A 27,947-nucleotide genomic window follows, 5' to 3' on the forward strand; every position below is an offset into this window, starting at 1 on the left:
GGCCCTTTCTTATGACTTGGGCTATTAGCTAAGATCCATCTACTGGGACCTGGCTTCACTGGGACCCTATACAGCTGCACCCACTAGTGCACTGGACCTTTTGGCTTTTTATGATTGCACTAATTAGGTTTCTTCCTCCCCTACAGCCTCGACCACAAAATACCGGTCTACCAGTCAAACACAAACAGTAAGTCCATGGGATATAACCAAAAAATAAAATTAAGGAAGGCAGTATGCCAGCTCGCATTTTTTCCAAGGCTCTGGGTTTCTGCTTCCCACCATCAGCTATGCTACTTCTTGTGGGACTACTGCAGGTTCTCTGGGAGTCATCAGGAGTTCACCCCTTCTGCTGCCAAGCCCAAGACAGCTCAGCCCACAGTTTTTATAGTTCTGGCCTCCTCCCTTCTGGTCCCCTGACTAGCTGGCAAGGCTCAGCTTTTAACTCCTACCCTGCCAGCAGGCTGTGTGTGGAAAGTTCTAGTCTTAAAGGGACTGGCCTGCTTTCTGGTAACAGGGTTAGGGTTCCCTGTTGCACTGCGTTACCTTTTTCCTGTACTTTGTTCTGTTACTTTTTTCTGAAACATAGCTTCTGACATTTGCTGTAACTACAGATTCACAAATAGATATAAATAAACTTTACACACTATGTAAAATCCTATATTTCTATAAGGAAAAACACCCAAAAGACTTAGGAGTGGGTTTTGAGACAAAAGTATTTAATTATTTTCTTAAAAATGTTAAAGATAGAAAAAAATGTTCTTGGTTATATTGTTAACTGGCTTGTTAGAATACCTGGTGGAAAGTTTCCCCTGGCAGCAAAGAGAGCTATTCAGTAACATATACCATATTTACACACATACCACATGCATATTTTACCCCAAAATTTGCCTTCTAAAAATTAGCATGTGTGCCTTAGGTGGGGAGGCTGATTTTCTGCCCAAAATAGCCTCAGTTGTGTTTCTATTCAGACAGCACTGAGGGAGTCAATTGGCTCTAAGGCTCATTTTAATCTATTTAATTTCTGCTAATTGCTCTTTGTTTAACAGATGTTAATGACCTACTGTCTTTTTAATGGTTGTGATGGTCCACCAGTTAAGCTGTCCTTTGTTTGGCAATTGTGCTGAAAAAATAGCAGTTTAATTACTTTTGGTCTCTCTTCTGGCCTTTCACAGCCCTGCAGACTGTTTTTAGTTCTTTTTAAAATCCAGATCTACCCAGGATGCTCAGTCTTCAGCAGCAGATGCTGTTTCAACTTTTGGTAAGAGAGGATAAATGTTTTGAAGATTAGGTTCTGATCCTGCTGTATGTATCTATAAATCTAGAAGAATCTTCTTTTCTTCATTAGTCTTCCCAAGGTGTGTGTTTATTTTTGAGGCATGTACTATGTAGGGAAATATGGCATTTTCAGATTTATTAGTTTACATTTCTGTATCATCTGCTGCTCCAAGTATCACACTTCCTTGTCTTTCTGGTATACTCCTTAGTCTCTAGAATTAGACTGAGTTATTTTAGAGCTATCAAAGTTTTAATTGCAGACCTGATTTCTATTCTAATTTTATAGTTGATATTGAGACGGGGTAGATTTGTACCTTGTAGAGTAACCAAAGTAGATTTATGAATAAATAAATATATAGCACAAACTTTTATGGGCTGAAGCTCCCTTCATCAGATATTGTGAAAGTACATGCACAAAGTGTATAAAGGTTGATTATTGAGGCAGTGGTTAATGATTAATATAATTTTACTGGGAGGGAAATTATCTGTTCATTCATCTCATTTTGCCAGTTTAAATGTTTGTTTCAAGCTGCAGTTGAACTATATAGTAGTTAGCTATATAGCTACTATTAACCTTTATAGAAAATGCACAAATGAGGCTTCACAGCTTATTTTGATTTCCTTGTAAACTTATACAAAATGCTATATTAATAGGTAACTTGTGATATATTACAAAACAGTTTTATTCACCTGTAACAGATCTTAATATGAAAATTACAGCCTTTAAATATACTTCTCTTGCTAATAAAACATGAACTCTTGCTTGAATTTTTTAGCTAGGTATAGTAACTGTTCTGGGAATAATTATTGGAGCCATTTTCGCTGGAGTAAAAAATGATGCCAGTGGTATTCAAAACAGGTTAGTAAACTTTAGGAAAGAACATTTTAAAGGGCATGCAAATTGCTCTTATTTGGGCTAGTTTTCAAAATACTTTTATTTGTGATAAAGTAAGCAGAGAACTCTAGATTAAAGAAAAACAATACTTTTTTAAAACTACAGTTTTGTTTTAAAAGAGAGAAACTCTTTTATACTTATGTTAGTTACATAAGAACTAAAAATTACTTTTATAAACACTCCCTGTATTTACCTGAATTTAAGATGACTTTGAAATTTAAGACAATCCCCCCAATAATTAGATCTTATACATAGAAAATTATAAATTTGTTATTATTTCCCATGTGTAGAATAAAATTATTGGAAGACCATCTTAAATTCACCCCTCACCCCCAAACTACTGAGGCAGGGGATAAGGGGCCAACCCCCTACCCCTGTGCCTGCCCCTCCTGCCACTTGCCCCCTGCCATGTGCCCTCCTGCTGCCTGCTCCTCCAAGTCTGTGCCTACCTCCTGTCCCTTGCCCCTGTGCCTGTCTCCCCAACAGCCTCCTCTCCCCTGCAGCTTGCCTCCCCACTCCATGGATCCCATGCTTACTCAGGGTCTCCTCAACATTGCAATCTCCCCTGTTCTCCCCCTGGTCCCTTGCCCCTACTCCCACCAAATGAGCCATTCCTAGGGCAAGTGGCAAAGGGGCCAAAGCTCCAAGCTTGGGGCCAAAGGAGGAGCTGAGCTACTATCTGCCCCAGGCCAATACTCAAATACAAGATGAGGCTCCCCCCATGACAAGTATGTGGGGGAAAGATTCTCATCTTGTATTTGAGTAAATACACACACACACTATATGACACTATACACAGCTCAGTCAGATTTCAAAACTTTTGTCTGAACCTCACAATGCTAGTGGGATTTTAAATGATAATTAAGGAAGGCCCAATTCTGCTGTCTTTGTCCATGTAAATGGGATTGCTTCTAGTATTTACCCGAATTCAAGATGATTACAAATTGAAGATGACCTCCCCATAATTAGATTCTATACATGAAAACATTATAAATTTGTTATAATTTCCATGTATAGAATCTAAATATTGGAAGGGCATCTTAATTTCATCCCCCCCACTGCTGTTTTGGGGCAGGCAGGAGTAATGGGGCAGGTGACGGGGCAGTCAAGTTGCCTGACTCTTGCCCTTTACCCCTTCTGCTCCCTGCCCTCTGATGTCTGCATGGCTCAGTGCCTACCCCACTTGCACAATACCTTCCCCCACCACAGGTCCCTCCATGATTGTGCCCCCCCAACACCTGTCCCCTCCACTTGCCCCCTTCCCACCTGTTTCCCACTGCACTTGCCCCTCCCACTTGGCTTATCCTGCTACTTGCCCATCCCCCAGCCACCACTTCCCTTGTCATGGCTCTGGCCCCGTTTCAGCCTGAGGCACAGAGCACATGGTCTCTCTGGCCTCTGCTTGGCCAAGCAGCAGTGGTTGTAGTGGTGGCAGTCCTGGTGCCAGCCCCACAGCTGGGGCTGAAGCTGCTGCTACCACTGTATAAATGTGTGGGGACCAGAATGATCATGTGCTGCATACCCTGGGCGGAACCATTGACAGAGAGTAAGTAGCAGAAGCAAGGGAGGGTGACAGATGGGGGAGTAGAGGCTGTGCGGGGTGGGTAATGGTCAGGTTTGCAACTGAAGCTCTGACTCCAACTCTCAGGCCAGGGTAAGTATGTAGGCTTGTTACTATTTGCTCTTCTCTTTCTATTTTGCTGCTATTCAAGGCCAGTGAAAAAAAATGCAGAGATCATATAACCTAGTAGCTGTTAACACCTGTTCTCCAGCGCTGTAAGTGACCGTTCAGGGTTCTTATAGTGCTTCTTCCCACCTCTAAATATAGGAGCGCATATAGACTCCATCATTTTGTTCTATCTCCAGATGGCACTCACAATAAATGACAAGAACAGGGAGAAAGCCAGGAGAAGATGTGGTAGACAGTGTCTGAGACTTCAGCGCCAATGAAGGAGGTGGCTGATTCACTTGCCCCTTTAGCTTGTTGGTTAAGGGCAAGTGACTCTCAGGAGCATCCAGACCCCAGGACCTCCAGGCTTTGGCCTGCCTGTAGGATGCCTGCCATCATTTTAGGCTGAAAAAATCCCCAGGCTGAAAAATCGGGGAAAGAAGATACTTGCTGTTCTGCTCAATTGTTCAAATCCATTTGGTGCTATCACCGGCAAATATCCAGCCTGGGGTATGGAGCACATGGGGCATTGATAGGCTGAATTGACAGGATTTGGAACTGATTTGGCTAAGTTGACCTGGAACATGAAATAAAAATACAGAGAGGAAGAAGCAGCCAGCTGGGGGTTAGATGCTCAGGCACCACACTCATTGCTTCAGTGTAAGTTCCTGATGCAGCAAGCCAGCTCCCTTGTTCTCCCCTCCCAAATTGATATACATCCCCTTCCCCTGGCTCGTTAATGCAGGTATAATTCAAAGCCAGAGGAGCTGTTGATGTTGACACTAAGTGCATCCTCCAAGTCAGTCATTGAAGCCAGTGCAAGAGCTTGTAGTTGTCTCCCAAAAGCAAGAGGCACTGTGCTATGGAGAATCAGGGAGGGAAAGCTGACCTTGTCCCCTTTGCCCTCCTTGGGTCCTGATGCCCTTGTCATAGGTGGAACACACAGACCTGCTCTGGAGCTCTGGCAAGGCCAGGGTAATCCTTCACTGTGAGCTCTGAGCATAGCTTTGGCAGCTTCTCTGCAACTGTCCTGCAGGCCTGTCTTTAGCTGATTCTCATAGCAGAGCATTTCCCACACCTTTGAGAACTTGGGACATTTCTATGCCTTCATGAGCAGTCAGTAAGGGTGAAGGAAAGGTTCCAAGACCTCCCTTGGGGATAATGGGAGCAGAGGCAAGGAGGAGGTCCCCCTCACCTGTTGGCACTGGATCTGGTCCCAGAGTCCCCAGTTGTTGACACTGGACCTGGTACTAGTGGAGTCACCAGTTGTTGGCGCTGGATTTATGACCCAGTCCTGAGCAATTGTTCCGGGCGGACCCAAACCATCAGACTGACCGTGACTTCTTCCATTTGATAATAAGCAAATTTTATTGATGCAGAGTGATAGGAAATAAGAATAATGTAAGCAAAACAAGCAAGATGATTACAGAATACAATACCAATTATTTTCCAGTCCCAGGGTGTTCTCAAGTAGAGCACTGCATCCAGCCAGTCAGAGCTGCAGCAGCTGCCTGCCTCCCAGCTTGTACTCAAATTCAAGACAGGGCTTCTTTCCCCCATATTGAATGAGGGGGAAAGAACTCATTTTGGATTCGAGTAAATATGGTATTTTGGGGATATTCACATTTGTAATGGATATGTTGCAGAACCCAGTATTTTGTTTACTCTGTAAAATCATTCTAAACCAGCAATTGTCAACTGGGGCCCTTTTAAGAGTGCCATGCAACTGTTAGGTTCACATCACCTGCATAGGATTCACAAAATAAACCCAGAGATTTCAAATAGGAATCAATAGTGTCAAACAGCATTTTCATTTGTGGTCTTTCCAGAGTTCTTTGCAACAGAATAATTGCCCTTTTATTTGTCTGTAGTCAAGAAATGAGTGAAAGCTAAGAGCTGGCATTTTCCAAGAGGTGCCTTGAGTCTAAAAAGGTTGAGAACCGCTGTTCTAAATTGTATGGGCTCAGGATGAGAAAACTGAAAAATATATATATGATTTCACTTTCATTGAGTCTTTTCCTCAGTAAGTCACTGAACTCTTGAAAAATCTCATCCTGGGTGCTTAGCTACACATGCTGTGCTGAGGGGTGAGAGATCACTTTCTGCCAGTGGCAATCTTCCTGCATCTGCTTCACAGATTCTGATCTTGTCCTTTGTCCTTTATATTTTGGCAGGGATTAAGAGTATGTCAAAACAGGTTCTGTGCTGTTCTTTAGGCTGCTGCTGAAAAATAAGACCCCACACTCATTTTGCTCCCCATACTTCAAATCTAGAAATGGAGCAGTGAAGATGCACCAGGTACATCTCTTGCTGCCCCTCTCAAGATCTCTGCCCCAGAGCCTCTTCACTGCCTCAGTTCCTGGTTTGGAACATATGGAGCAGAAGCTGGTAGGTAGCCCATATTTTTTGGCAGCAGTGTCAAGGGAGAGCCAGAGTAGGCATACTATTGGTGTTGTAGTCAAGTAACACAGTCAGTGCCTGAGAGGGGAACACATGCTATTTCATTTGTCTATCTGCATTCATAGAGGGCATCAAGGGATTTTTAACTTTGACTAGGGCCCCATTGGTTTAGGGTCTTTACAAACACATAATAGAAAGGCGTGCCTTGCACTAAGGAGTTTAAAGAACATTACATCACAGTGCAGCAGCGCCAGACAAATGGAGCTGTTGCCCTCCAAGGGAAACAACCTGCTTGCCTCCTTAGCCAGAACAAAATCAAGCACAAAGGCAAAATCAAGACCCTTTTTGCTATTCCTTGTACAGTTAACTTATTACTTCTTTATATCATTCTCATGTAGTAATACCACATGACACATGTCCCTCTGACAATTCTTTTCCCTGCCTTTTTAGCTTAAAAATGTACACAGCTTCTTTTTTAACTTTTGCTTGTTTTCTCCACAGAGTTGGTGCTTTGTTCTTTTTGACCACCAATCAGTGTATGAACAGCATTACTACTATTGAGCTTTTTGTCACAGAAAAAAAGATATTTATGTAGGTAAAATATTGTGTTATGGAAAACATTGCCTATTGTTTTGTTGTATCAATTTACCAGTCAGTCTTAGTCTTAATCTGCCAATTATCTTCAGGGCATACCAATGGAAGTACTAGTGAAGATCAAGATTTAGCCCTAAGATAAAGATGTGAACTGTTTCAATTATAATTAAAATACTGACATTGTTAATATCACTGCTAATATTTTTTAAAGCAGAAATCACATCTAGTCTGGAGTTGGAGGAGGAGATTAAATAGATTATAGCTACTGACCCCCTACCCCTTTACTAGTGCCTGGTTACTGCTGTCTCAATAAAACTATAGCTCCAAAGTCATAGGTTGGTTCTAGGTAATGTGTCTGTAGTATAAATGACCAAAATTCTTTTGCCAGGTAGTATACAGTAGTAAAATATCACATATGTTATATATTGCTAACAATCAAATGTTTTTTTAAAATCCCAAAATCAAAACTAAGGGATGAAAATCTATAGAATCAGCATGCAGACTACTTTAACACTCATAACTCAACAAAGATATACATTTCCATAACCAGAAAAGAAATCAAAACAACCAAGGCAAAAAAAAGCAGTATGGTCAAAGTTCAGGAGGTTATTTGAGCTAAACAAAGAATCAAAAAATGACATTGAAATTAGCAGGAAGGATCATAAACTATGACAGGTGATATTAAAATTAGTAATCCTAAGAAGAAGAATAGAGAGAAAATAGGTAAAAACATAAAAGGAAGGAGAAATTATGCCAATATATATCAGAATCCAGAAGGTGTGAGAGAATCAGTAAGTCCACTAGGCTGTAAAAGGAACAAATAAGAAAGATAAGATCACTTTCCTATTGGAGGGAAGTTAAGCATTTTTTTGCATGTGTCTTAAAGACAAAGGATAGGACTATGAGATCTAAAGTGACTGAGCTTTCTAAAGAGGGAAGTGCTGGAATGAATGGATTAACAGAAAAACAGCAAATCATCTGAACCAGATGGTATGAATCCAGCATAAGAATAAAATGTCTGCACTACCAGTGTAAATATGTATACAGTTTCATATGTACCAATGTAAATATGCATATCGGTAGCATAGTTCACGGGTAACAGATCAAAAGAGTTAAAATACATTGTCATTTTCAACATAGTTCAAGACAGATGATAAAAATTATGCAAGGGGTAGAAAGATTTTGGTATTGTAAATAGCTTGAAAAGACTGAGACTGGTTAGTTCCAAAATAATGAACAGGACAGAGAAGCTGCATCTGTTTACCTAATATCATGATGTGGCAACAGCTCTTTGAAGTATTTATTAAAATACTAGATGTCTGCTAGAGATTGTCTGGGATTGTCAAAAAATAGTCTATAAGAATTAGAAGTCTAAATCTCACTGACATGCAACGGATGAGGATTGTCTAAGTGTGTCAATTTTCTCTGAGAATGCTTGATAAATAACATAATTGCTTTATTATTGATTTATAATCTTTAATATCTTTTCTAGACATGAATATGTCAGTGGGTACTACAGAGTGTCTGCATATTTCTTCTCAAAGATACTGGCTGATCTAATACCAATGAGGACTTTACCAAGCATCATTTTCACCTGCATAAATTATTTCATGATAGGCAAGTATCCTTTAAAATAAAACTGCATCAAAAGGAACCATGAACATTCATTGATTAGCAAGTATTTCAGGTCTCTACAAGTGGTCTCATTTTCACTTCTTCCTGATAAAGCAACAATTCCCTTCTATTTCTGTCTTGTCTCTACCTTAAGTATAAACATCTGAGAATCCATATACTTTAAGTGGAATAAACAGAATGTTTTCATAATACGGTTAATACAGATCTTTAGCTAACTTTACATTATTTTATGCAAATCTTTCAAATTCTAAATGGATCTTTTCTGATTTAGCCAATCCCTACTGACTTGTGAGCAATAGATTTGAACGTATTCATGAACATAGCTTTTCTATAGGTATTAATTATTACTCTGGTTAAATTAGGCCAGATTTTCTCCTGGAAGCCGTATCAGTTCATAGCAGGTGAGGCTATGGCATAAAAATCAATTAATAATAAACTATATTGTACCATGAGTATGTGAAGCCTTCAAGATACTAAAGAAGACATCATCCCTCTTATAAAGTGTCTCCAAACCAATCAAATCAAATAAATGGGACTACATATAAAGTATGGAATTATCACCATGACTGAAAAGAGGAAGGAAATTAGGGAGACATGCATCCAAAAGGTAATAAGGAAGTGGGGAGAGAAATAAGGGAAAATAATTAAATTGAATACAAATGGAAATACCATAGAGTGAGTGAATTTTACAGATTCTTATATTTCAAAGTATAGACCAAGTTGATGAGGAAAGCATGCAAGTGTAGAAATCAGGGTTTTGAGGAAGTATTTGAAAGAGGAAAATTATTTAGTGTACACAGAGAGATGACCTTGCTACTCCTTCCCCTCTAGTTGAAATGCTTCTTTAATTAGCCTTTTTATTGACTCATATATAGAGAATGTATATTCATTTGCCTACTGAGCTCTAAGTATAGTTCAAGACGTATTTGTCTTTAGGTTTTGTTTATTCAACAGATGAGAAAGTTTCATGATTGATTATACTCCTTCATAATTCCGTAAAATTTAAAATTTGAAAGGAATGTTAGTTCATGAAAATGACTCTCCTGTAAAGCACAGGCCAGTGAGTTTTAATCAGATACCTCTGTATTAAGCCCAGAGACCTCAGATAGACTAAAGCATTTCAGTAAAACTGATTACCAGAGGCAGACAAAAGGAGGAACCAAAGTGCTACACATGTCCAAAGGTTCTTCAGCAGCAGAAATGAATTGATCAGGGGAGATATACTCAGGTGATCTCAGGAGGTGACAGTGCCCCATGCTGTAAAACAGGTTATGTCAATCTGCAATGCTGTTCATGGGTTTTGGATTGGACCTGCATTTTGTGTGTGGCATGCCGCAGCTCCCAAGCCTGTACACTGCAAGTGGCACGTGCACCAAACCAGCCCCTGCCCAATGGATCTGGCACAATGCTGGTCATTAGACCTGATCTGGTCTTCAAACCGGCCATGTGACATTCACCCAGCCTATGGGGCCTGATGAGTTTGATACCCCTGCTGTAAAAAGGAAAGAAAAAAACCCCAAGGCTTATACTTGTCTGATACAGAGAACATTCTCTTTCGGGCTCCAAGAGCACATTGACAAACAGTGCTAATATGCTATGGTGCAGTATTATTAGGCTACTGCACAGTATTGTCACTTAAAAGGCATTTGTCAGTGCTGCTGCACAGTAACTCCAGTTACTAAACGTTTATTTAGTGCTTGATTATACAAGTACTAATTAAATGCACACTAACCACATGTCTCATGTAGACACATGCTAAATGTAGCAGTCAGCAGAATACTTATCATGTAAGCAAGAGACATCACTCATTTCTTCCAACCAGGACCAGATCCAGTGGGGGATGCAGTTGCACCTGCCTTACAATTCTGGTCCATGCGAAGTTTAAAACCTACTGCCACCGAGGGGCAGCAGCACTTCTATTCAGGCAGCAGTGAGGGAGTACATTGACTTCACAGCTCATTATAATCTATGTGATTCCATCTAAACTCTTTATTCTACAGATGTTAATGCCCTTTCTTCTATTTAATTGTTTTGGTATTTACTAATCAAGTTAGCCTTCTGCAATTCTCCTGTCTGTTAGCTGCTTCTCATAATCTAGCTTCTATTTGACAGCTCTACAGATTGTTTTTAACTCTTGTAAGTCAGGTGTGGAAATGTTAACTCAGGTGAACATTTACTTAGGCGTGGAAATACCTTTTAGTGAAGTTACTGTCAGGATGCTCAGGAAGATTAGATTTTGTTTTATGAATCTCAGAAAGATATATTCTATTCTAATGACTACAGGACCAATAAGACATCTGTTGATTTTTTTGTCTAGTTTGTTGTGGTCTTTTTATATACATGAAATAGCAAACTAATGAACATTTCAATTAAGTTATATTTGTTTTGCTTTGATCCTACACTGAATAATATAACCCTAGGCTCCTGGCGTATTAGTAAAGCCTCTAGTTTGGTAACTACAGAATAATGTGTTGTGTTATATTTGATGATGTATCACACCATCTATACCCCACTTCTCAAAATCCCTGGTCTGCCCATGGTTCCAACTCAGAATGCTTGTCTGTCACTTGTCAGTGTTTCAGCTCCAATTGTGGCCTCCCCTGATGCTTCAGCAAAAGTCAAAACAAAATGTATCCTGAATACATTTAGCTAGGTGAACAGTGGAGGAAAATTTCTTCCTGACCCTTGCAGGTTACTGGGTGGAGTACTAGAGCATGAGGTTTGAGCATAATAATTTCCTGAATATAACTAAAAGTAAACTATCTAGCGTTGTAGCTTAAGTCTGTATATAGTACACACCAAAAAGCCCTCGTCCAGGAAAAGGTAGACTGACTTATTTTTCCCCCTCCCATTTTTCAGGTTTCAAGCCAACAGCTCAGGCCTTCTTTACTCTGATGATTACCCTCATACTAGTCGCCTACACAGCCAGTTCTATGGCTCTGGCTATAGCAACAGGACAAAATGTTGTGACTGTTGCTAATCTCCTCATAAATATTTGCTTTGTGTTCATGATTGTGAGTGCCATCAGATTTTTTTAAATTATTTATTTCCTCTATCTTAATTGTAGAATGCATTGCTTGTGATTTTACACCTGTTTATATGTTCTTTGACATGCATCAAGGACCATTTAGAACATTAAGATCTGCATTTTGAACATTAAGAATATTGTCTACACCTAGATCTGCATTTTAATGCAGTACATAGTAGGTAGTTGTGGCCTGTAGTAAGTACCTGTAAAGCAGAACAGTTCAGATTGCAGATTTGAACAAAGCAAAAGGGCCAGGATCAGTGAGTCACAGTTTAAATGTTATTGGTCTTGCAAGAGACTAATGTTTCATTGCCAGGATTGGTCTCTGACTCCTTAGGATTTGGTATTTTTGCAGAAGTAGATGACTTAGACAAAAGTACTTTGCATAGGCCTGGACAATAAAGTTGCTGGAGAAAAGTTAAAGGATCATGCTACCCAGGATTAACATATATTAGGGGGAGGCTAGCTCCTTTGTGGAATTTCATTTACTGCCAGCACACAAATGAGGTCCCAAGTCAGAGTATCTGAGCACTATTGCTCTTGATGGAGAGAAGCTATCCTGCAAACATTCAAAGTAAACTTCTGCCTCAAATACAGCCATGCTGCCCTTCTCTCATTGTGCGAGATGGAACAAGTAAATATCCGTACTAACAAAGTGCGATTTTATTCACATTGACTTTAGGATCAGGTCCAGACTTGGGATTCTCGTTACTGTGCACGTGACAGGTGATTTATTTAACATTAATGGGAACCTTTTCTGTATACCGAATTGGTGCTGTTTAGTCTAAAGTGACTCAAAGATCTGTAAGATTCCCTGTGGCAGACTTCTGATTATGCCTTTTCTGTTTTTAGATTTTCTCTGGATTACTGGTAAATCTCACAAGTGTTGGACCTTGGCTTTTCTGGCTGCAGTATTTCAGTATCCCTCGATATGGCCTGACAGTAAGTGTTGCATTTTCTGTGCACTACATTAGTAACCTTTTGTGAACACTCACCATTAATTTAGAAGAAATACTGTCAAACAGTGTTACTGTAGTTTTAATCAATAAATGCAACTTATGTAGTAAGAGCTTCTTGGTTCCTCACATCCTCAGAACAGTGTGATGCGATTCCCAGCGTGCCAGATAGGACATACAGACCAATGTACCACAACATGAGAAAAAGCAGTCTTTGATTACATAAAGAACAGTAGAACTGGGAAAGAGTACTTGATTTACCCCATTTGATCCTTTGCATGCTACAGAACTATTCTCAAAGTATGTTGTCTAATACAAGCTAAGTGTCTGCTATGTTGATTCTCATTTACTTTTATGGATATGGGTATCTTCCTAGTAGTTGGTCCAAACTTCTCTCGTCTTACCTTTTGACATGACTTTTTGCCACCTATCATGGTACTCAGGATAATTCTTTTTCTTTATAATGATCACTGATAGCAGGTTTGGGTGCATGTGAGTTAAAGGTAGCATGAGGATATTTAAACAGCTTTTTAGCAGAAGCTATCTAAAAGGAAATAGAAATTTCTAGACAGAGGATGAAGCCATTTTCTTCTCAAGCCTTTGCCTGTTATTTAGAATAAAAACTCCTTAGACCAGGAACTCCTGACTCTGTGATGGTACAGCCCAAGACAATTCAAGTCTCAATAGGGGAATCAAGGCATAAGTGAAATGTATAGAAATAACAAACAGATGGAATCTTTTTAATGAGTATAAGAAATCAACAGTGAACCTGCAATGCTAATTTGAAAGTCATTATCTCAACTGCTGCTGTAACTGTGGCCTCTAGTGGCTGAACACTGCAGTATTCAGTTATGTCTCAGTACCAAAATTCATACTTTAATTTCATTGGTTTTGTGTCCACTAGTAGAAATTCATGCCTCACAAAGTTGTCTGCCATTTCAGAGACAATATATTTGGTATACAGTGGATGTGTCTATACATGACACTATGTCGCTGTCAAAAGCGGGGGAGAAAAATATTATTGTGGGGGGGGGAAGGGCTGAGCTCCACCTGACCCCCGCCCCTCCCTCCCACAGGGCCGTTGTGGGGCCGATGCATGCTGGTGCTGTATGCAGTGGAGGAGCAGCTGCACACCAAGCAGTGCCAAGTGCTGTGGGACAGCAGCACTGTGGTGCTGCTGGTGTTGCCAGCTGCCATGAAAAGTTTGTGGGGACTAAGCCTAATTAGCCGCAGCCTTCCGCCGCCTATGGTTGCTGCAGCACCGTGTTACGGAGACCGTAGCATCCCTGGGGGTCTACATGTGACCAGCATCTCCACTGCTGTAGTTGACGTGCTCCCCGATATAGTGTGTCACTATGGCGAAGTAGCTGCTAAAAATAACTGCGCCGCATGCGTGGCGCAGGTTGGGCTGTTACTGTGCCATGATTTTGTACTCCCAAAAGGAAGTACAAAATCATGGCACAATAACTTCTCCATAGCAACACGTGTAGATGCACCCTATGTGTAATAATCAGCACAAACAGAATTTCTGGGCTCCAAAAACTGGGCCAAAAGGTAGAAGAGAATAATAGGATAAATATCTCAGTTAAAATACACGAGGAGAAATGAACCTGTAGTTTCAAGTTTAGCCCTGAAAAGTTATTTTTATTCTGAATGCTCCAAAAATAGGTTTTCATCATAAACCTCTCTCAGCAGCAAATTGAACAAACTATGCCTAGCATACTACAGCCAAAACAGCACGAACCTATTTCAGAGTGGAAGTATTGTCACAGAACTGAACGTTGGTCTAAACCAGGGGTTCCCAACGTTTGTGTCCAAGGGCATATTCAAATTTAAAAGAAAAAGCAGCAGGTGCCAACATGAATATTAAAGTATTTAGATCAATAAAGATTAAAGTATTTAGATCAATCTGATCAGTCCTGTGTGGGGAATAAACCTTGGGGGCGCTGCATTGGGAACCACTGGTCTAAACTGTTTTCAGTGCAAAGATTTTGCCAACATTATAGGAAAAATATTCAGTTCTGGAGACTGTTTTTTTTTCAGATTTAATAATTGTAATAAGTACCATATTTACGTGAATTGACAATGACCTCTCCATAATTATACATGGAAAATTATTTTAAAAAATTATAATCTTCCATGTACAAAATCTAACTTTTGGAGGGTGTTCTTAAATTTATCCCCTCACCACCATGGTGAGGAAAGCAGGGGTAGGGGGCAGGCAGCCAGATCCCTCCCCTTACCCCAAGTCTGCCACCTGCCCCTTGACCCCCTGTGCCTATTTCTGCCCCCCCACTTGTTCCCAGCCCCCTCTGCTGCCTGCTACCCACTATATGCTCCCCCCTGCTGCTTGTCCTCTGCCTGTTGTCCCCCACAGCCTGTAATGGTGACCCTGGCCCTAGCCCAGCCTGGCCAGGCAGGAGAAGAGGTGGCAGCTCCAGGCCCAGCCAGGTCAGGGGCAGAGCTTTTTCCCGCTTCCCTTTTCCACACTACCTTCACTGCTCCCCTGTACTCCTTCTGCTATGTGCCCCCTCCCCTGCCACATGAGCCACCCCAGGCCAGGGCAGGTGGCGATTCAGCTCCAGCTTTGTAGCCGGGGCCACAGCAGCCACCTACCCTGGGCTGGTACTCTAAGACACGGCTTTCTTCCCCATATTGAATGGGATGGAAAAAACACCCCTGTCTTTGATTTGTGCAAATAGGATCTTTTTTAAATGTTCTTTGATTTATTTAGCACCTGTTAACTAAATAAATCTGTTTGGTTTCTCCCTTGAACAGCTATTGATTTAATTTGTTTGTTATTTTTTATTTTTAAAGGCTTTGCAAATTAACGAATTTACTGGTCTAAACTTTTGCCACAACAACACAACTGTGGCTGGAGTCAATCTAAGCTGCCTCAGTCATAGTCCTTTTACAGTGTGAGTATGCATTTATTAGAAATAAAATCCTTGCAAGCATCACAGACAAGTAAACTAGAAAACTGAATTTGAGATTTTTCTTGCTCTACCCATGGTGCCTCTGCTATGAGTGGGTCTGTGATGTTATATCTGAACTACTGGACTCAAGAGTAGTCTGGAATAAAGCAGATACCAATACACTGAGCTTGATTCACTTGCTTGCATTGGATGCTAATTTAGTTTTAAGCATCCATCTGATATTGTTTGACTCTCCCTCAATGCCTCTTATTATAGAAACAAGCAGAGGGGAGAGTGACCTAAAAAAATGACCTGTTTCATGCTTCAGAGTCATGCTTCACAGTCTTTAACATATTCATCACCACAGCATTTGTTTGAAGAAAAGCATTATTCCTATTTGCAGATAACTGCCCAAGATCATAAGAGATCTGTGGCAGAACAGGTAATTAAACTGTGTCTCCTGAGCTGCAGGCTAACAGCCTACTCATTGATCTGCCCACTTCCTTTGTTCTTTCTTTGCTTTTCACTGCTCCTTCTTAACACTTACAATACACAGTTCAGTTACCAGACCACTCGAGTACAGGGAACAATTTAAAACTTTTTTTAAAACTAAGAGCTTTACATTCAGAAATGTTCCAGTACATACCTCACATGATTCCAGAGAAGCTAGAAACCTAACAAAAAAGCATCTTTAGAAAAGCACATATTGCTATGTATTTTATCTTGAAGTTTCTCAAAAGAAAAACATTTTCCTCTCCTTTTGCTTCTTTCTGATATAGATTATTTTTCTATGGGTTTCTTTTCTGAATAATTTATTTTAACCTTAGGATTATCATAGTTTGTCTTTTCTGTTTTGCTGGAAGTCTCTAGAAGACAAGGAGGATGGACTAGCTTCTTAAACAAGTAAGCAATGTGTCTTTGTCATGCATAACTTCAACAAAAGCCAACAAATCATGCAATTTTAAAACAGGATAAGATATGGATTTTCAACTTCTATTAGAACTCACACTTAAAAATTAACTTTACAGGTCTTTGATAGAACAACAATAATAAGAAAAGATGACAACTATTTTCTTTTGCAGAGCATGTTTAACTAAAATAAATTAGCAGAACAATAGATACTGTTGCAACTTGGAATTAATTTCATGAATCAGTGGAAAATGAAGACTGATGTGCAAACTCCAAAACTATTTAAGGATTCATTTTAGATAGGTGAAGAAAAGTTTGTACATTTTAAACTATTTCAAGCTATGCTGGGGAAGAGAGAGAGAGAGAAGAACAGGTTAACTATTATTTGAATGAACAGATAGGGCACTAGCTGTTGCTGCTGCTCTCTGAGCCAGCTCAGCCCAGAGAAGAGCAGCAGCCAGGCAGTGGCCAGGCAGGCATTTTAACCCTTTCCTGCCTGCTTCCTCAGGACAGACAGTGTGGACAACCACAAGTAAGCCATGTGGGGAAAGCCCTGCGGGGTAGGAGTGAAGCCCGGAATGGATGGGGATGTGATTCTTATCTTTCCATCCTCCAGGCCCCTGCTGGCCTGAATTGACTGCTCCAGATTCAAACTAGCACTAACACCAATCAACATTTGTGTGGCTCATACTGTAACATGCAGCAAGACCCATAGTCATTGTAAAGTAGTTTAATAGCTGTTCTTGAAAACCAGAGCTTCTTCACAGCAATAGGAAACACATCGTGGGCAGAGAAGAATCTGCTCCATTTTCTAGTAGTTTTCTAAACAGTTCCCATAAAGGATTCAGAAGAGAGAAAGTCCCCCTACTAGTTCTTTGTGGTCCCAGAAATCACTTCAAATCTTGCTAGGCAGACAAGAAACCTACCTTGCTTTTGCAGTAATGATGAATTAGGTTCCATGCAGACCAGAAACACCTATATTTATCAGACTGGGCATTGAAAGAGAATTGTTCTGCAGAGATTCTCCATTAATTTTGATACATTGAAAAAACTCAAATCAGGAAGATTCATAAATCTAGCTGAGCTCACATTTCAGATGCAAAGGAAAACAGACAACTCTCTGGAGCAAGAACTACCTTTGTTTGTACAGCACCCAGAACAAAGGGATGCTAGAGTACAGATAGGGTAATCAGCAGGGTTCTGGATTTCCTCTGATAAAAAAAAAAATCTAAAATTCTGATTAAAAACCCTGAATCTATGTTTTTCTGTGATTTAAAATGAAACACCACTATATATATAGGTACCAGTTGGCCACAATGTTTTATTGATACATTAACAAATTTAAAGCCAGTTAGAAGCCTACCAGCGCCTCAATCATTATAATAAAGTAAATTCTAAATACCTATATATTTTGGTGTTTGATTTCATTATTTTATTTTTTATCATGGAAAATCAGAGCTCCCCCTGGGCCCTTCATTCACCAGGACGCGGACCCAGCTGCATCTGTCTCCCTCACTGCTTTGTGGCGCTGAGCAGCCTTGGTATGCCTGTGCCCTGCCCATGCCATTGCCCTTCACTCCCAAGCCACAGCCCCCCACCCTCCGAGCCCTGTTGGTGCCCTTCACTCCCAACCCACAACCCCTGCTTCCTCCCATCCCCCTGTCCCCACCAGGGACCTTGCTGGTGCCCTTCACTCTAAACCCAGAGCCCCCTGGCCCTACTAGTGACCCTCACTTCCAACCCACAACCCCCCACCCCACTAACTGTTAGTGCCTCTAACTCCCAACCTGTAGCCCCCTGCCCTGCCAGCGGGGGCCCCCAGCTGCCAGGGTTATGGGACCCAGCACCTGCATTCTGCCCACTCCCTGCTCCACAGGCATCAGCCACAGCTGGTCAGCAGCGCCTGAGCCTTGGCTGCCATGTATGGAAGGTGGTGGTGGCTGCTGCAGCCAGAGCAGAGTGTGGAGCCTAGTACCCCCACTCTCCCATAGGCAGCACAGCTGAAGCAAAAGCCAGGTGGAGCCCATGGGGGGCAGGGGCCAGGGAGGATTCAGGCTGCTTGCTGCGGGGCTCAGAGTTCCCTACCCTACTGCCTTCCTTCCATGGGCCTCTGCACCTTAGTGGGCAGGACCTGGCGTGAGAGGGCAGAGCAGGATGGGGAGACTGAGTACCATCTCCACTGCCAGTATCCTTTTCTGGTACGAAGGTATTATTAGATTGGTTTCCACACAGCTCTTACGATGCAGGGGAGGAAATTTCCATTTTTGCCAATTATTCCAGTACAAATAATATTTAAAACTGTGTGTTTACCCTTTCCACTCTACTTCTGCATTTCACTGCTCACTGTATCTCAGTAGTAACAAACAGAAAAAGCTGCTGTGCAACAGCATTAGAAAGGTCTTTCCTAATACTTTACACTCCATTATCAGTCTCTCTTTACCCTCAGTCCACTCTGGTAGTAATGGCCAAAACACAAAGCAGGAGTTTTACTTTCCTGCAGAGGATGACTTAGACACACAGTTGTCTTAATGTTTATACAGGATATTGATTTGTTCTCTTAGTGTTACAAATTGGTTCCTGGAGTATTTCTACAGTTTTGGGAGAAATCCTTTGGTGACTTGAGCAGAAGGATAAGATTTGGAGTCTACAGCAACATCTTTGGACGACCTCTAAAGTTCATGGGTTTATTCAGGAAGCACTAATATGTTATTGATGAATGAGCAAAGCAGCTTCTAAAAGAAAGCAGGATCAGATGAAAAAAATCTCACTTTAGACATGACAACTTCTTTTGTATTAGGGATTCAACTGACCTCTTATTTAGCAAAAGGGACTGTGAGAATCAGTTCTGTGGCTCTTGTATCCATAGCAAATTTCTCATTACATAGCTAAAATTCTATTTTGTGAAAGTCTTTTCATACAACCTGTTAGCAAAAAAGATTGGAAAGAGGAGTTTCCTTTAGGTCACATATGCTACTGAACTGTAGTTAGCTAATGTATTTGTATTTTTCCACACACTGTCTGGAGTTAAAGGTTTACTTTCCCCCACAGTGGGTATGCTGAAATACTAACATGATCAATGGGCAGAGGTCTCACAAAAGTTGGTATTTATTCAAGCTAATCAGAACTGAATATTGAAATTCAATTTCAGTGTTAAACATGAGGTTCAAATGATCTATTTTTTCTTAAATAGGTTAATATATATCGTCAGAGTTCTCTTGTGTGTTCAGCAATAGCCTTTTTCAGCAGAGCTGTGAAAACTGGCAAATTAACTCTTCAGTTACAGATGTTTAGCAAAGGGTTAACTTTCTAAACCTCAATTTGTATTGACTAGATGCACTGGAGAAGAGTATCTGAAAATACAAGGCATCGAAGTGACAGCTTGGGGCATGTGGAAGAATTACATGGCTCTTATATGCATGACATTAATTTTCCTGACAATTGCATATGTGAAACTCCGCTTCCTGAAGAAATTATCTTAACTCCACTGTGTTAAAAAACCTTTAGTAACACTAAATATTTTCAGTGGCGTGTATTTATTGTGAAAGCTACAAAGAACATAATTCAGTAAAGATTTTAATTATTAAAAGGTAACATGTTCAGTTTTTCTTAGTGGGGCCTATTGCTGAACTGCAGCAATTCCAAGTCATATGCATAGAGATAGCAGAGAGCTTGCACTTTAGGCCTAGAGTTTCCTAATGCTCTAAATCTTGCTATGAAAGGCATATATCTGTGGTACGCGAAACAGTGGCTATCAAGGGGCCTAACAAACAGCCCAGCCTGGGCTAATTGCCTAGTGGGCCATATCTGCCTGAGGTTTTAATTGGCCACCCTAACACCTAATGACTCCAGCTGGCTCCTATTTTGGCCTCCTGATTGGCTGCTGGGTGAGCAGCTTCCCCATTTAGTGCCAGCTGTGGCAACAGACTCCAGGCCAGTCAACGGTTCCTGCTGATGGTCTATCCTGGCAAGCCTGTGACATCTAGTAGTCCTGGTTTCCTGACCCTACTCACTCTGTTCCTGGACTCTGGATTTTCCTTTTATGTGGGGGTTCAGCCTCCGAGTCCTGAATTTACAGAGCTTGTGATTCACACCTTGCTCCTGGATTTCCCCTGAATCTAGTCATTTGGTATCTCTTTCATGACCCAGGATTAGGACTGTTTCAGATGGTATATTTGTCTCTGGCCTCTGGTGGCCTAACCAGTAGGCTACACTGCCCACAACCCAAACCATTACAATGGCAAAGCAGAGTAGAGGAAAAGTGTAAACCAAGAAGCAATTCTGAGGTATTAAGATGACTAGATAAAGACCTACTCTACATTACCTGCAGTAACAGCAATCTGAAAACAGACCTACACATGTATATATACAGAAACAAATATGAAGTATATAGGCTACTGACTATACCTTTAACTAACTAGGATGGTGCAAATGGGGCAACCATCCTGACGGCTGACTTGGAAGATGAAAAAACAGCTTTGCAGATGCATAGCGATGGCGCAGCTGCCAGCAAGTGGCAACTGGAAGTTGCTGCTGCCCTTGCTCCCCAGGCACCTGGCCATGTCTCTATTGTGCTGCTTAAGGTAAAGTAATTGAGAATTTAGTTCTGCTGTCTCAGTACAGATGCTGATCCTGCATACCACTGAGTGAAACTAACCTGACCCTTTACGTGCTTACCATGATTCTTCCATGCCTCTGTCTCTTTTTCAAATTTAAACTAAAATGGATGGATGGAAGGAGGTAGAAAGGGGGAAGCAACTGGATGTGCACAATGCCATGACCAATTGAAACTGCAGCCCTTTTTTGATCCATAACACAAGTTGATATACATTATTAGTTTTACATCCTATAAAATCTTTATTAGGAAGTAAAGTGCTCAGTATTACAGACCAATAAATCTTTGATCTCTGGGGAAGACTTGCATAATTAACAGCTTCCTAAAAAGATCAAATATAAAAACAAAGACTTTACATTCTTTACTATAGATAAAAACCTTTCCTCTAGGAGGAAAGAGAGATACACAAGAATCTAAAATTAAAATGAAAAGAAAAAAAAGATCATCATAAACATGTATAAAACATTTGTCAAGTTACTATGGTACATTGTCAACGTACACGGGTACCCCATGAAAACTTACTGCACTTCAAAATGAAGTTTGTTATTAAAGTAACGACACGTTACACAGGTATATATGAACAAGTATAGCTATGAATGCAAACATTTTGATTTTCATAATTAACATATACTACAAAACAAGAAAAGTTTTGCAATTGATATTACAGTTTTAAAAGGTATAAGTTTGATATACATTTATTTAAAGCCATACTGATAGTTAGTGATTTTTTTTTAAAAGACCTCAGTAACAAATACAAATACCCATAATGCAGTTTCCTCTTCTGCAATATAGTACCATGATTCTCTCTTACCTTTGTATTAGACTAATGGGCAGAAGAAATTTAAACTGAACACAAGATACCTCTTTCCTGTGAATGTAGATCATGTTGCTAGATGACTGATTTTGAGCATTAAATACATGCTATGTATAATACTGGACCTAGCATTTCTGGAATACTGGACAATAAACCAACTCTCATTTTAATACAACTTATAAAAAAATATCACTACATTAAACTTCAAATAAGCCAATTGAACCATGAATTACATCCGTGACATAACCTAACTTCTAATACAGGAAAAAGGCTTTGTGTACTAGTACACCAGACACTCATATGTACTGATTTCTTGTTCATTTGGCACTGGCTGGTCTTGACTAGAGCAATTCAGCAAAAATTTTTAGCTTTTGCAGAAAAATACTAATTTATCCAAACAAACTTTTTCATGAGAGTATCTGTTTCAATGAAGCTTTTGTCAGCAAAGGCTTCTCTTAAGAGTCAGATATTTCTTGTCAAGATGAGGGAAATCCAGGTTCAAGTCTTTGACATTTCAGCCGAGGATCCTACCCACTGGGATGCTGGCCACTCTAAAGTGCAAGAAAACTCTCTTTTTCAAAGGTCTTGATTTTGTTTCCATGTTGAATGGGAAAGTTTTTATGAAGTCTTACAGAGAGTTACATGGGACGTGAAACTTTTCTACTAGTTCTTGTCTTAACTCATAGTTTTGGGAAATTCCAAGTCCCAGGATTAAAATGGCTCCTTCTGCTCCCCACTTCATTTGAGTACATTTTGGTACATTCAATGTCCAGTGAACTTTAATGTATAAAAAAAGACAACTCTGGAATTAATTGTACTTTGTCAGGTCCTTTGATCACAGGGAATGTGTTTTAGGTGCTATCTTAAGAACAATGCAAGTGCAGGCATTCTTAGATTTAGGAATCTATGTAGTATGCATATCTACATTTACTCCTATGTCAAAACAATATCCCCATAAAAATTAAAGATACTTAATTACAAGAAGCGCTGTATTAAGCAATATGAAAATCACTAGCATAAATAAGTGCTATTTATCTTCTGATAAATAGACATCTTTCATCATATTCATTACAAATCACTAAACTTGGAAACATTCTTCATTTAAATATGTAGCTTTCTATCTTCCCTTAAACCTAATTGAGTCTCTAGGTAGAAGGCAACAGGGACCTGCAGTAAGACTCCATGCTCCAGTGTATCCAGGATTACTATTTAAAGTTCTGTGTATTTTGCCTCAATTTTTTTTTTTTTTTTTTTTAATAGGGAACCAAAATCTTTTTTTTCAGTACTGTTACTGCTTTAGAAGCCTACTGCAGTCTCAGTAAGCCCAGCATGTTGTGTACTAGCAAGTGCTGGTTATACAAAAGTCTTCAGATATATAGAGAAGCAATGAAACTCATCATGGAAAAAATATTTCTGAAGAAATGCCCAATGGCAGAACATGCAAGTTTGGTAAATGTAAAATGAAGTAGCTAAACGTGCACTTGAACAACAACTGGCACAAATACTTACTAAACTTGCTAAAACTTTCAAGACGTCAACATTTTCCTTCTTAAAAACTTGTTATTTTCCATGTAGTCCATAGAACGGCTGAAATTGTTTGAAACAACTCTGTTGTGAAAACTCTTTGTTTTTCAACTTGCTGTATGTTTACCTAGTGCCTGCATACAATTAATTGTAGAAAGTACATGGACAATTGCAGGCTCAGTTGTAGAAGGGGAGTTCAGGTCTACATTAGAAAATTTGGCCATAAAAAGCCAAGTATGAAGACACAAAGAAAATAATCAGCAAATCAGCTGGGTAAAAAGGCCATTCCCACAGACAGCCACCTTTTAAAATACTACAGGAAGGTCAACTGCATAACCCTCTGCTTCATAAAAGAGTCCATTTATGAACTGAATATGCCTCCTCCTGTCATATATATAAAAAATGGGAAACTTTCATTTAAAATAAATTTAAATACTAGAACAGAGGAAAACTTCAGAATGTGGGGAAAATATGCAATCTGTCTAACTACAATTGGCTGGTCTTCTATACTTCATAATTATTGTGTCAGATATATTTAAAAAAAAAAAAAAAAATCAAACTTTGAAAAAAGACTCATGGCACAGCAACTCCTTAGTTTCCAATATTACCTGATGGGAAAAAGATGTTTTTGGTTCTACTTTACATATGCAAAGTTAGCCCCTGCTAACCCACAGCCTTAAGATAGCAGTCATTAGAGACATTACCTCAATAAATTAAATGAAGATAGGAAAACACCAGTAGCTAATTTCAAGAATCATATGGCACAAGCCCTAGAGCACAGCCACTTCTGCTTGAAACTGCTGGTGGCCTTAAAGCTAACATAGCTGGCCATAGGCTTAGTTATCTTTGTAGCACTGATGGTATGGTTCCAGCTCCCCACGCTTTTCTTGTTGCTGCTGACTCAGTGATTGTTAGAGAGATCCTTACGACTTTCTAACCTCCAGCTGATGCACCATTACCTTGAAACCACTGGTACCTAGTGTAAATTTAGAGCCTATAATAGACTCCTCTGAATTAAGCACAGAGACCATCTGGAAACAGAATAGATTTAGAGTCAGGGAAGCACAAGGTCACCTTTGCCCAGTCTCCTAAAATCATACCGCGCAGTCCAAGGATCTGCAAGGATACAATACACACACACACACACACACGAACGAAAGAATTGTACAATGGCAAGGAGAGAGAGATTATATAATGTTAGGTTATTTCTATTGTATGGCCTAAGATCCTTGGACTGCGCAGTATGATTTTAGGAGACTGGGCAAAGGTGACCTTGTGCTTTATATATTACACACACACACGCACGCACGCCCGCACCAAATCACTGGAGCTTTCCTTTAATGTTTGTTCACGGTGATTATCACTGTTTTGGAGAAACACATGCCAACAGCATATTTGCTGTTGTAATACCAGACTGAAATGTTAAGAATCTACAGACAAGAAATACTACACATGGATGTTACCTCCACCATTTCCTCCTCCCCCTCCCCCATCAACACCATCTGACTGTGAGGAAGATGGACGGGAATTCCTTGAGCGAGGCTGGCTGGTCAGTCCAAGTGGTGTTCCCAAATGGTGGCTCATCTGGGATGCTGTGTCATCTGACTCCCAACGCTCCAGTTCCTCTCGCACTAGCCGCTCCATCTGTTCCCTGTGGATTTCATTGTCGCGTCCTAATCTTTCATCCTAAACATGTAGAAGATACAAACTCAGGAGGGAATCTTCAGAGCCCCATTGTGAGCAAAATTAGATAGAAGGTGTGAAGTAGCTTTGTCTCAGACCAACACAGCTACCAAATACATCCAAGTAGCTTGATAAGTGTTCAATAAATTAATAAATAAATAATAATAAAAAAAACAAACTTATGAACAGTCCAAGAAAGAAATACAATTATTCCAGTAAATGATTTTTCTCCCTAAGAGCATGTCTCTAATGCTTTTACTGCCTTGATTTGTGAAAAAATATTGTACTGTTATAACTTACAACCGTATCATCATTCACCAAGAAAAAAAGTAAAAAATAGATGGATGAAGTTACCATGCAACCCATAAGAAAAAGGAGAGATCTTAGTTGCAAAAATCCCATGACTATGTGGGAAGGAGAGGTGCACATCTTCCATGATGAATTAATGGTCATGGTCTCTGAGGCGGCTTTGTACTAAAGTAGACCTGTCCAACCAGTGGCCCACAGGCCACATTGGGATCAAGACGAGTTAATGTGTGGCCCATGGGCTCATACCCAGTCACCACTTCCCTTTCATTGCTCTGGCTACTGCAGCGGCTGGGATGTCTGGAGCAGGCAGCATGGTGGGAGGCCTAATGATCTTGCTGCCTACCAGGGGAATGGGGCAGAGGGAGTGCTACTGACATGGTGGTGACAGTGGTGGGAACAGAATCATGCCTCAGGACAGTTGCATGCAGTGAGGGTCTGGAGGAGTCAGTGACCCCAGCACAGGGATGGACAAAATACAGCCCGTGGGACAGATCCAGCCCACCAAGCGATTTTATCTGGCCCACACCAAATACAGCCCACCGGGTCCCTTGGGCCCACCTGGCCCAGGCATGGGAGGCAGCCTGGGCTGTGGTGCATGTGGCTGCTCTCACCACCCCTGGGTGTGCAGCAGGGCTGGGGTGGTGCAGTGGCAGCTCCTTCCAGCTGCTGCCACTAGTAATGCCACTGATGCCAAACTGCTGCCCAGGCTCCCCAGCCCATCCACCACCAGGAGTGCCAGACAGTAGGCAGGTGGGGTCTCCATGGAGACTGGTTGAGACCTGCACGGGCAGGGTATGCTTGGCCAGGCAGAGGGGATGGGGCCATGGGCAGGCAAGGAGTGGCATTCGGGAATGGGACAGGTGGGTGGGGGCAGGGCATGATCTGCTGGCCACATGCCCCTGAAACAGGCCCTGGTTCTGCAGGCAGGGGTGTGGGGATCACACTGCAGCTCTGCCTTGGTGGGGCCCAGCCCTGCAGCACTGCCCTGTGATTCCAGCCCTGCCCACCCATCCTGCTCCCAGATGCTGTTTCCCACTTGCCTGCAGCCCCATCCCACCCGCATACCTGAACATGCCCTGCCCACGGGGGTCCCAGGCCAGTCTCCATAGAGACCCTGGGGTTGGGGCTCCTGGGTGTTGATGGTGCAGGGCTGGGGCCAGGCCGAAATCCGCTCTCAGGTCTAGTAATCTACCACTTAGGGAGTTTTTCTGAGCTGTTGTGGGCGGGGGAGGTGGGAGGAGGGAAGTGGGGGGCAGGTTGCTGACTTGGCCTGCAACAGCTCACCAAAACTCCCTGTAGCTCTCTAGCCCAAATAAAACTGCCCACCTGTGCCCTTGCAGCATATAGCCTGCCCGGTGCATAACTTGGGCTCGTGACCCCTGTGGCATGCAACCCCTGGCTGCTCTAAATTTGGACATCCCTCCATTAAAGCAAATACTGTATCATCTGAAGAAAAGGTAAATGGACTGTCTTACTAAATACCCAAGTACTAAATATCTTACTTACTGTCTTACTAAGCAACATAGTTCCATTCAGGTTTTCATACCAGGGCTATCAGCATGGACTACATGCCGATTCATTATGATGTTAGTCTCCACTCAAACTCTGATCAAGAGCTTCTGAATAATACAAAAAGACCATGATAGTCACTGCCCTGGCACCACTCAAGTGTTTACCACTCTGTTATTGCAACTTACTGTAGTCCCACTGCAGAAGTGGTAGAGAAGAGAAGTCCTTGTGGGAAAAGTTCATCTTCTAACTTGTCCCAGACTACTGTCTGGTTGGTGTTCAATCAGATCAGAATGAGAGTTTCTCACCTCTATAACTCCATCCAGAAGCCTCCCCAGAACATCTCTCCTTTTCAGTTTGGACCTCTCCATTGCTTCAAGCTTTACAATAACTGCATCAATCTTGGAAACAATACTGCCTATGGAATGCTCCATGCGATCCACTCGTCTCACCAGCCTGAAGGCAATAAATATTTTTTTAAAAGCTCATAAATATTAAAGTCAATTTGGTTTTACCTAACTTATGTAGAGAAACTTCACTGAGTTTTTAGTCATAGGTTTAATTAAAATAACTACAATAATCTTTATTTTCCCAGAGGGAAAAGGTATATAGAAAAAAAAGAGAAGGTGATAAGCAAACCCCATATCCTTTCTCTTTTTTTTTGGAGGACCCATAAGAGACTACTGGACAGGGATCACCCAAACAGTGCTCGCTACCACTTTTGTTTTTAGTGACATGCGATTATACTGGGAAGGTGAAACAACCCTTAAGTGCTACTTCCACAGTACTCCTGGGACCCTGAACTTGCATGTCAGCAAACTGTCACTAGAAAGAGATGTCAACATTCCCATGGCTAATGTTATTTTGATCTGAACACCAGCTGTAATTGTGTTAGGTGTTAGAGGTTTGCATGCTGCACAATATCCAACTTTATTAAAATTCATCCAAGAAAAATCTGACACTAGTTTGTGACTTCTTGATCAGAAACCCATGTAAGCGACAGAAAGAGTAGCTTAGTTTATATTATTCCCCAAGTTACTTTCCTCCTCTCCTGCAACTTACTGATACAGGAAGCAAGAAATAGAAATTAAAACTGAATTTGATGTAAATGTTTCAGCTGGCACTAGTTCTATCCAAAACTAATCAACATCATGCACAGGAACAAAGAAAATACAGCCAACATACATTTCATGCTCTATATGCCAATCTGCACACTGCTG

The 27,947-nt window shown here is 41.0% G+C and overlaps 2 protein-coding genes across 8 annotated transcripts in view; one reads left to right on the top strand and one right to left on the bottom strand.

Moving 5' to 3' along the window:
• LOC109304050 (ATP-binding cassette sub-family G member 2-like) overlaps window positions 1–19,862 on the top strand; it is a 44,772-nt gene extending 24,910 nt beyond the window's left edge. For 4 of the 6 annotated variants that reach the window (XM_019526532.1, XM_019526531.1, XM_019526533.1 and 1 more), the window contains 7 exons: window positions 2,052–2,134; window positions 6,741–6,830; window positions 8,326–8,450; window positions 11,328–11,482; window positions 12,349–12,438; window positions 15,270–15,370; window positions 19,608–19,862. In XM_019526532.1, coding sequence (XP_019382077.1) covers window positions 2,052–2,134; window positions 6,741–6,830; window positions 8,326–8,450; window positions 11,328–11,482; window positions 12,349–12,438; window positions 15,270–15,370; window positions 19,608–19,755 — 792 coding nt within the window. In that variant the 3' untranslated portion in view covers window positions 19,756–19,862. The remainder of the gene's footprint in view (window positions 1–2,051; window positions 2,135–6,740; window positions 6,831–8,325; window positions 8,451–11,327; window positions 11,483–12,348; window positions 12,439–15,269; window positions 15,371–19,607) is intronic. The other 2 variants (XM_019526534.1, XM_019526535.1) reach the window with 2 other exon arrangements.
• A 4,685-nt stretch (window positions 19,863–24,547) lies between these two features.
• Window positions 24,548–27,947, bottom strand: part of PKD2 (polycystin 2, transient receptor potential cation channel) — a 57,851-nt gene continuing 54,451 nt past the window's right edge. For both annotated transcript variants that reach the window (XM_019526472.1, XM_019526471.1), the window contains 2 exons: window positions 27,036–27,183; window positions 24,548–24,912 (listed from right to left, as the gene is read on the bottom strand). In XM_019526472.1, the coding sequence (XP_019382017.1) occupies window positions 24,673–24,912; window positions 27,036–27,183 (388 nt within the window). In that variant the 3' untranslated portion in view covers window positions 24,548–24,672. The remainder of the gene's footprint in view (window positions 24,913–27,035; window positions 27,184–27,947) is intronic.

This window comes from Gavialis gangeticus, unplaced genomic scaffold (assembly GCF_001723915.1).
Source record: "Gavialis gangeticus isolate Ggan-Ray unplaced genomic scaffold, GavGan_comp1, whole genome shotgun sequence".
Lineage (NCBI taxonomy): Eukaryota > Metazoa > Chordata > Crocodylia > Gavialidae > Gavialis > Gavialis gangeticus.